The sequence below is a fragment of the Heterostelium album genome, assembly GCF_000004825.1.
Source record: "Heterostelium album PN500 unplaced genomic scaffold PPL_contig12, whole genome shotgun sequence".
Classification (NCBI taxonomy): Eukaryota; Evosea; class Eumycetozoa; order Acytosteliales; family Acytosteliaceae; genus Heterostelium; species Heterostelium album.
In genome coordinates this window covers 107,403-118,244 of record NW_008805089.1, presented here as the reverse complement: position 1 = coordinate 118,244, position 10,842 = coordinate 107,403, and the positions used below count along the sequence as shown (strand labels likewise).

General features: G+C 31.1%; 3 protein-coding genes across 3 annotated transcripts; 1 reads left to right on the top strand and 2 right to left on the bottom strand.

Moving 5' to 3' along the window:
• Window positions 1-4,106: 4,106 nt before the first annotated feature.
• Window positions 4,107-7,098, top strand: rapgap1 (GTPase-activating protein; the record flags this gene model as incomplete). Its single annotated transcript, XM_020576184.1, has 3 exons — window positions 4,107-4,847; window positions 4,931-6,911; window positions 6,989-7,098. The coding sequence occupies 3 exons, from the start codon at window positions 4,107-4,109 to the stop codon at window positions 7,096-7,098; spliced, it is 2,832 nt and encodes a 943-aa protein (XP_020433433.1).
• A 334-nt stretch (window positions 7,099-7,432) lies between these two features.
• Window positions 7,433-8,567, bottom strand: PPL_05294 (uncharacterized protein; the record flags this gene model as incomplete). Its single annotated transcript, XM_020576183.1, has 5 exons — window positions 7,433-7,561; window positions 7,675-7,750; window positions 7,840-7,967; window positions 8,138-8,230; window positions 8,322-8,567. 5 exons carry the CDS (start codon window positions 8,565-8,567, stop codon window positions 7,433-7,435), a joined length of 672 nt encoding a protein of 223 aa, XP_020433432.1.
• Window positions 8,568-8,882: 315 nt separating this feature from the next.
• On the bottom strand, window positions 8,883-10,336 carry PPL_05293 (uncharacterized protein; the record flags this gene model as incomplete). Its single annotated transcript, XM_020576182.1, has 4 exons — window positions 8,883-9,702; window positions 9,782-10,016; window positions 10,110-10,129; window positions 10,212-10,336. 4 exons carry the CDS (start codon window positions 10,334-10,336, stop codon window positions 8,883-8,885), a joined length of 1,200 nt encoding a protein of 399 aa, XP_020433431.1.
• Window positions 10,337-10,842: the final 506 nt, after the last annotated feature.

The window sequence follows — 10,842 nt, the reverse complement described above, 5'->3', positions numbered from 1 at the left end:
GGTCACTTTCCACCCAAAGTTGATCGAGATAATTCAAATCGAAGATACCAAGTTTAAAGAAGAATTGTGCAAGGATAATTTTTGAGTAATTAATTGGGTTGTGGCACAAATTTTGGGGTTTTTTTTTGTTTTTAGAATTTCATAGGTTTTTAATCATTTTTTGTTTTTGTTTTTTTGGTGGGTCTGAGATAAACAGACGATTATAACTGACAAAAATAAATCAAAACTTTGTTTTTTTATTCAAATCTAGTGAAATCTTGTTCCAAAATAAAACAAAAAAAAATAACCAAAAACACAATCAACATTTTATTTTATTAATTTATCAACTATTAACCAAGAAAATATACTTTTCTCTTTATCCGACTTTTTTTCATTAAACAAAACAAAAACAAAGAGATAAATATACTTTATTTATTTATTATTTATTATTTATTATTTATTTATTTATCAAATCATATCATATCACTAAAGTTAGTCAATCATTATATTTAATTTCAGATAACATAGTTTTTAGATTGATTGATACACAGTGTATATGATTAATTTTTTTATTAATTTTTGTATTATATTATTTTAAAACACACATTTTCATGTCAAAGAAAGAGTAGCAGCTTCCTAATTCCGAAGAAAGATAGTCAATAATATTTAGATAGATAATCAAGTTTTATTAGGAATAGGAATAGTAGTGATTTATTTTATTATAAGAAGGTAAGAAATTGGCGCCAAACAAACAAGAGTGGAGTCAAAGTGTATCATAGTATATTTAGTTTGTTGCAAATCGTCTTTAAATAAAACTTGACATCAAAGTACAAAAATAGAAACTTCAATCAATCAACGATCAAACAATCTCAATTAATATTATACTATGAGGGCTTTCATAAACAAAACAAAAATAATAAAAATGGTTAAAATTAGATGTTTGAATTTGAAATATATATTAATTAATTAATTACAATCAATCGACAATCGATCAAACAAGAAATCATTTATATTAATATTGTTAAAAAAACACTTGACAACAAACATACATACAATGTTTACACACACACGCACAGTTCATCATTCACATTTCATTGACTTGTCATTTTAAGAGCACACTACGACATGGTCAACGATCAATGTTATATGTGTTGAAGATTTAATTATATAGAAACTTGATAGTAATAGCAATCACAATCAATCAAACATCATAGCATCATTATTAATGCTAATCTTAGCATTGAAACTTACTATTTATTTCCATCTTAAATTTCACCGACATTCACTTTACAACCATTTGTTTTAATTATAATAATAAAAACATACTTTTATTTTCAATTGATATAAGTTGGCCAAAGATCAGTATAACTAATAAGATATCTTATTTTAATATTAAATTTATAGGTTAGCATTAATTCAAAATTATATAATTCAAATCACATCGCAACAAACACACACACACAAATACTTCAATTCAGTTTTAGTAGTAATTAATTTAGATTCAAGCTTCATATATCTTTTTATTTGGGATTAATAATAGTAAGCCGTTAATGTTGTTGTTGTTGTTTGGTTGCATCACTCCAACGGTTACTATCAACAAAAATGGAAAACAATAATAATTAGCCATATTCCAACCAAACAGTTACTTCTATCCAAACAACAAGCACTACTAATCATTCACACACACAAAGTAACTCTTAATCTTAATATCTTTATACATTTTCACCATTAACACAATACCCATTTGAATATCAACCGGTAGTTAAAAGTGAATATTTTCCAATTGGACTGACTGATGGATTTCAGTGGATTAAAATGGATTATAACATTGGATTGGATTCAATAATTTAATTATTGTTGTTGTTGTTTTGTGTGTTTTTGTTTTATCCATCCACAACTCTCCACAACATATTATTTCACATATTACACCCCAATAACATCATGCAAAACGGTATTTAGAAGTGATCACACTAAAACTGATCGAGATCACCCAAACCAAATGTTGTCCAATTGGAATTCAATTCACAATCAATTTCAATCCAGTCCAATCAAAAACAAAACAAATCAACTTGTTTTAATTTATAGAAACATACATACATACAAATTTATTATATATATATGTATTTATAGTCTATATCACAATCATGTTGTGATACATACATCAATAATATTATAAAATTCAAATTAGGAAATATTTAGATATATTTATCAACCTAACTTCTATAACAACAACACACAGATCAGATTTCAGTTAGGTATTGCAATAAAGAAATAATAGTTTTATAACAAGATAACAGTTACAATGTAAAGTTCAGTTCAGAGTGTTCATAACATTCAAAATCAGCAAAATAATTTCACAATCAAACTTTACCAATCAACTTGCTATTAGTTGAAAATCATTATAGTGATGAGTGCACTTTTATTAGTATTCATTTTTTTAACTTTTATTTTCACACAAAACCATCAACACACACAACACACTACCTATACACTACATAACATATACATAAATTAATCATTTGAAAAAGCGTGTGATGGGTTATCATAATTTAATTTCAGTTCCTCTACTACAATAACTCAGTATTCGCGCGAATAATAGTCGATGTTAATCGCACACACCTGTGTTGTGACCTTACTTTTTTGATTTTGAATCATTATCTGAAAAGATAATTTTTAAATAATATTACTTTTACTTCATATTTGCATTTAACTTTAACTTTCAGCTTTGATTTTATTTTTACTTGCACATCGTGCGTGTTTCAAAAATCATGTGTTTTGTACTGTGTGTGGTTTGGTATTTTTTATAAATGTGTGGTGTGTGGTTATAGCTATTATAGGACCATATAATATGATGGATTGGATTGTTTATATTTGAGAAATCAAGTAATAGTGGTAGTCTTTTATCCTATATTTAATTTACTGTGTGCTGGTTTCTGGTGGTTGTTGGTGTTAGTGGTTAAGTTAAAGTTTACTAAAGAATGAAATCATTATTATTGTTAATCATTTTTTTTAATTTTTAATCAAAGATGCTGATATTGGCAATCGATTCATCTGGCTATGCTTCAGCGTTTTCCAGAAAAGACACTTGATTCAATTTGTTTTGTTTTGTTTATAAATTATTGTTATTGCAACACCTTTCAGTGTTTGTGTATAAAAACATCGATTCAATCATTCATTTCCAACTTAACAATTTTGACAAAGAAAGTCACATAAGAACAACAACAAACAACAATTACCTTACTTCAACATCAAATCAAATTAAAAAAAAAAAAATCACCACTTCAAAGTTTGTTTGTATATGTGTATATTTAAATTAAAATAAAAAAAAAAAAAAAAAAAATCAAATTCACATATATTATACAGATATAATCATATATCTTAAATTTGAAAATCAAATACAAAATAAACAAAATAACAAATCATATAATAATAATAATAATAGTTTGTTAAAATCAATATTATTTATTTCAAAATCAAAATTTGATTATTTATTTATTTATTTGTATTCATTTTTCATTCCTGTTGTGTCATTACCACGACATACAATAAGCAAAGCTAATCCAATATAAACAATTCAAATTTATATTGTGTATTAATTTTATTATTTCACCCGAATCATAAAAATTACTTAACCAATCAATATAAATAAATACACTTATCACTTCACTTCACTTTACCTTTTTTCATTTTTCCAGCTTTCCCATTCACCATCCATCGTATCACTACAATTTTTCACAACCATTTTGAAAAAAAAAACAATACAAAATTAATCCAACTGTTGTTGTTTTTGTGCTTATATAGAAAAACATAAATTTATCAAATTTATCCACCTACCTACCTTGCGACAAGTTTGGAAAGAGCTTCCACTGTTGCCAAGCAAAAGCAATCCATTGATTTTTTTAAATTTTAATTAAAATTATCAAAATTATTTATTTATTTATTAATTTTATTTATTCATTCTTGAACATCATCATCATCATTGTGTTGTGATTTTCACATCAATCAAATCAAATCAAATCTTTTCCAAATTCAATTTTCATATTTGGAAATAAAATTACCAAATTCAACATTTGTATACTAATTATTTGAAATCATCAAAATAAACCAATCAATCAATCAATTAAAAAATGTCAACCATCTATCATGTAGTTAGAACCACTAGTTATCATAGTCGGAAGAATAGTGATACCAGCAATTTGGACAACAGTCAACCAGCTGTCTACTTTGTAAAGAAATCCGCTAGAAAACGTAGTATAATTGTGGACGATCAAAATAATAATCATAACCAACAGCAGCAACAACAGCAACAACAGCAACAGCAACCCTCTACTACAAATATTAATTTAAGTAATAATAGTATTAGTAATAATAATAACAATAACAATTCACAACAATCTTCACCAAAGCTCATAGCTTCAACTTGTTCTTCCTCTTCTTCTTCTTCCAATTTTCCCCAATCATCATCTTCATCATCAATAACATCTTCAACATCAAGTTCATCACCAGCCTTATTAACATCAACACCAACATCAGCAGCATATTCTTCCTGTCCCATTAAAAATATCATGATGACAGAAGCCAAGAATATCTTTACTCCAGATATAAGTTTATCTTCTTCATCATCACCAACTTCAACACCGACGATTGCTGTGACTTTGGCAGTGACACCTCCACCTTCACCTCAGCTTGGAACGAATGTAAAGTCAGAAGAGGAAAGAAGAGCCGAACTCAAGTTATTGCTCTCTTCAGTCATACCTTGTGTTATGATTGGTGTCGAATCTGCCGAGAGTGATATTACCTCAATTTTCAGTGTAGAGGATCTCAATGAGAAACGTCCATCCTGTCAAGTTTTAATTGCACTTTCAAAAGTATGATGATCGAAGCTGAGACAGCTGTCTGTTTATATCAAACAAATTAATTAACAAGCTATTAACATATTTATTTTTTACAGGTATTAAAAGAATATCCAAAAGGTATGGGTTATATTCCAAGACCATTGCCATCTTGTTTGAGTCTGTACCCGAAACTCAGAGAATTTCGATCCCAAATGGATTTGTTGATATGGGAGATCATTTCAAAGTTGTCGATTCTTCGTGAGTTTGTAGAGAGCAATCAGGACGTTCAGAATCTTTATGTGGTGGCGCTGAGTATTCGTGACGCCAAGAATTGTTTCACCATTCACGATTGTGAACACTACATAAAGAGTATCGACGAGATCGATCCTGGTCTCAGCAGAAAGCTGTTCTCTTCGTCGTCGTCGAAGCCGAGCAGTCCGAAACCAGTGATGTCTCGTGCACCACGCGATATGATTGATTCCACCAAGAACATGGTGAACTCTGCCATCGAATCAAAGTCGATCCAGCAGCAACAGCAGTTGGCCAATGGCGGTGCCGGTGCCGGCGAGGAAAAGGTATCGCTCTTTAGAAACTTGATAAGTCAACAGGTGAATGCAAGGAATACCAACCCACAGGAATATAAAAAGAAGTTGCTACAACATCGTCGTGAGAAACTAGCGGGTAGCGGTGAGCAAACGACTTCGTCACCGTCACTTCAATCCTCAGGAAATAACATCGACAACAATGGAAATAGTAACAACAAGAGAAACTCCACTGGAAACTCACCGAATCTTGTTTCTAAATCACCGGATGCTTGGCCAAATGGTTCACGTACTCCAGTGGAAAAGTCGCGTAACAGTTTGACTCCGCCTGGAAAGTCAGGACGTTCCTTCTCGGATCCATCGATTTTCAGTGACCAGCAGCAGATGCAACAACAATTTTTGCATCCCTCCATCGATAGAATCAATCGTCACTACAAGTTGCAAGCATCTTCATCACCGTCGACCTCCTCGACAAACATTGCCAATTGTCTCACTCCGCCACACCTCAATCTCAACGCTGACTTGGACACCTCACAGGAATGGGAAAAGTACAATGAGCAGGCAGCTGTCGACGCCGGATGTCATCTGCTCCAACAGGTGCGTGGATTCAAGACGGACGCAGGAAGCGCTCAGCTGAAGGCACTGTTGGATATCAATCAATTCTTGATTCGCGAGGAAGCCAACGACGAGTTGTTTTACCACAACGACTTTGCCGAGCGTAACCACATCAATTTCCTCGGTGTCAGCAAGGGTGCCGATAAGACACCGATCGCCATATCGATCTGCACTTGCGTGCTGGAGAACGAGATGGAACTTCTGTATATTATTAGAACGCAAGAGGGTGACGAACGTCTGCGCTTCAATTTCAACAAGAGTCGTGACATGTCCGCCAAGGACATGATCAAGCTGCTCAAGAAGACACGCCAGCAGTTTGCCAACTACCGAATCAAGGAGATCAAAGAGGAGAACATTCTCATGGATCTCTTGGATTTCGAAGCGAAGAACAGCGCACAAAAGAACTTCAAATTCGGTGTACTCTATTGTCGTGACGGCCAGACCACAGAGAACGAGATGTACGCCAACCAAGAGCCGTTCAGCAAGCGATACACCGAGTTCCTCGAGTTGCTAGGTGAGCGTATCGAGCTGAAAGACTGGAAGTTCTATAGGGGCGGTCTCGATATCAAGGATAACATGACCGGAACACACTCGATCCATCGATTCTGGCGAAACTATCAGGTGATGTTTCATGTCGCCACGATGATTCCACACAAGCCCGACGACCTCCAGCAGATCGATCGTAAGCGACATCTCGGTAACGACATTGTCATCTTGATTTTCAAGGAGGGTAACACACCAATCAACCCGGCGATATTCAAATCGAATTTCAATCATATATTTGCCGTTGTACAGGTTGACGAAGATATGTCAACACCGGAAACCACTTTTTATAAATTCTCGATCACTTCCAAAGATGAAATCACATCATTCGGTCCATCATATCCCAAACACTATAGTTTCTCATCTGAAGAACTTAAAGAATTTTTAATAACCAAATGTAAATATTATTATTATTACCATTAATTAATTAAACAAATTCAAATTAGAAACTAATATATGTTTTATTATCACCAGTGACCAATGGAGAAAGATGGGTATTAAATTCACCTGTATTCTCTCAAAAGTTTGTTAGAACAAGAAGAGAATTCTTACAATCCTATATCAATGATTATTTTGAAAATTAACATTAGATTATTAGATCATTCAAAACAACCAAACTTTACTTTATTATAATATATTATTACTTTTTTTTTTTTTTTTTTAATTAAACATAATTATTTGATTATTGATCAATCAAGTACTTTCACAAACAAAAACAATTGACAATTTAAAGCTTTTTTATATTCCAAATTTATTTGATATCAAATGTAATGTTTCTGTGTTTATAAATAGAATTATAATTTTTTTTTAGTTAGTTGGTTGGTTGGATATATCTACGTTACTTGATTATAATCAAAGAATAAAATAAATTTCTACTAAAACTTATATATATTTATATCTTTATTATATTATATTATATTATCTGGCGGGTCTTCTTGCTCCACCGGCTGCTGGTGCACCACCAGCTTGACCAGCAGACTCATCACCCATTTGTGGGACAAAGACATTCAAAAGTGTAATGATTGCTAAAGGTAGGATATAATACCACTATATATATATTCATAATAATGATCATGTGATCATTTCGATTGATTAGATTTAATTGTCAATAAAAGTTATTCATTAATGAATTTAATCTTTATAAATGAATTGAATCTTACATATTTTTTAAAGAAAGATTGATTCTCTTCTTCTGCTGGCTTTTCACCTTCCTTTGGTGGTGGTGCAATAATTGGTCTGTTAAAGATTATAATAATATTAATTTAATAGTTAGATTATGAGTAAGTTATGCTTTAGTAGTCTCTCTCTTTTTGTTGTATATTTACTTTTGTGCTATAAAAGCAATATCTACGGAAACATAAATAGAATTCTTTGAACTATCATAGTCTACTGGTGGTGTTGTCAAATGATAGCTGCATCCAATGAGATTCAATGTAGTTGGATCTAAATTTAACTTTAATATTTCATAATTCAATGATGAATCATTTAAAATTCTCTGTTGTTGTTTGTTGTTGTTGTTGTTGTTGATGAGGATTGATTGAATATGATTTGAATAAGTATAAACGAAATAAAAATAGTTTTTTTTTTTTTTTGTATTATTGCTTGCAATTAACTAAAACATACTCTTGGTAATGAACAAACAACAGGTAGATTATCTTTAATTTGCAGATCAGATACAATCTTTGTTGTAAATATCTCTGATTGTTGTTGATATTTCTGTTTGTTTGAATGATAGGTAGGTAAGATTAGTCAGATTTGTTAATATGATATGATTTGATTTGTTATTAATATTGCTACTGATTATTACCTTCTTGTCATCAGATGATAATGGTTTACAATCAGAAGACAATGCTTGCTTTGTTATATTTGTGTTGATCTCTTGATAGTTGTTCGGTAGCAATCTTGGTTTAAACAATATTTTACATCTGCTCGACTTGTCACTGAGATGACTCATTGAAAACGTTATATCTTTAGCTGCATGTTGTTGTTGTTGACAACTTACATAACCAACTAACAATACTATAACAAATAATTTACTAAAAATATTATTCATTTTTATTTTTGATGTATAATTAATTTAATTTGTGTTGTTCACTTTTCTTTTTAAAAAAAACACTAAAGTGATCATGATTATCAGAAAATTTCGAAAACATTTTATTTTTTTATTCTCTGATAGATGAATAGCTTACGAACAACCATTGTTGTTAAAGAAAGACAAAAGAGATAATAATCGATGATGATAATAATAAGCTGATCTTAATATAATAATAATATAGAACAGATAATGGTGCATATGATTCACTCATTCAACCAATCAATCTTTTTAATTAATATACAGATAATTTTATTAGTCGAATAATTTACATATCTATTGATTGATAAGGTCAACAATGGATTGGTAAGTACCATATCCAGTTGCACCTAAACCAAATACAACAATAGCAATATGTGCAGCAAACAAGAGCCTCGATTGCTCTGGATAATATTTAATATACAATAATGGTGGAACAACCAATCCAGTTAGGGCAAGCATCAATGATCCAATCAATGATGTGTAAGATCCAAAATTTTTAATGTTTGTTCCTATTGCAGCCAATGCAACATTAAATAATACACGAAGTACATAGAATTTCCAATTTCTCGAGATAAACAACTTCTTTCCATCTTCGTTCCTATCAGAGACTGGGAATGCAGAGAAATGCTTGAAGAATATTTTCACTGACGATTCAACTACATTCATACCGGCTCCGAAAACAATGGGATACGAGCAGATCAACTCGAGAACAATACATGCACGGACAACATTTGCAAATGCACCCTTTGGCAACACTTGGGTGATGGCAGAGGGTACACCAACGACACCTGTAACTGGATCTACATAAAAGTAAAAATAAAAGTATCCAAGGATTGCGAATGTCAAGTTTACAATGGTAATGAAAAGCATTCCATAGTTTAGAACCTTTGGATAACGTCGAACATCGCCACTTGCATGTGATATTGGAATTACAACGATATGGTTACAAAAGAAGAAGGCAGCTACACCGAACCACAATGGAACATTTGAATAATCTACCTTGTATTCGTCGTATGGTTTGATACTATAGTCAATGCCACCATAGACCATAATTGTGCCCATAGCAAATAATAATGAGAGGGCACCAAAAATACTGGTGTATGACAAATATTTCCTATATCATCATTTAATCCAGATTATTATTAGTAATCTTTTTTTTTTTTGAAAACAATAGATTTTCAATTTCTACTTACATATCAGTTAGGAAACATAAAATAACCATGGCGGGCATTGTGTACCAAATGATTGTTTGTTGATTATAGTTACAGAGTTCACCGAAATTTTGGCCGACCAGAATGAGATATGCAACACAAATAGCCATTGTAACAGAGAAGTTCATAAAACAGAGTGCTAGTTCTCCAGCACGTCCGTATGCGTATGCAGCAATGTCAGCATAGGAACATGGTGGAACATCTGGTCCTCTCTTTTCTGTTAATTTAATATTACATTTTAAAAGCAATCCCATAGTATAGTTGGATAATAGCGCAATCAAAACCAATCCTATTGATCCAATAAAAATACCTCCTTGTTGCATTGCCCATCTAGATATAAAAAATGGAAAATAATATTAGAATTTTTTTTTTTATTCAAATATAATATTTGTTTTTTGATGGTTATATTTACGGTAATGCAAAGGAACCAGCACCAGCAAAAGCCTTTACTGTATTTCCAAAAGCTGGAATCGGTGTAAATTTATTTTCTTTTTTTACAACTTCAATATCATTTTCGGTTAGGTGTTCCACAGTCATGATATATTTTTTTATTAATATACAAAATTTTTTCTTTTCGAATATTTACAAGATTATCTAGTATAACTATTTAATGATGGACTAGATTAATTGAACTTTTACAAATCTATACAATGAAATATAAAATCAAATTAAAAGGGAAGAGAAAGTACAATTGAAGCAAATCAATTCAATTGTTTTTTAAAATGAATAAATTTATTAATCGGAATTGATCGGTTTGAATCTCGAATCAAAATTAAAAAAAAGTGGAATTTCTATCAAACTTACCCAATTAGGATGTTAAATGAACGAAATTTTTATGCAAAAGTGTTTAAAAACGAACCCATGTTCTCATATTTATCAGAATTCGGAATGCTGGGAACTCGTCTTGTTTTTCAAAAAATTTCGTTTTTTTTTTGTAGATTTGATGGTTTTTTTTAGAAACCAGACAACCAACTTTGTCATATTTTTGGAATAAATCATATTGATATTTAAACATCAAGGCCTTGCACTGAAATATTTCGAGA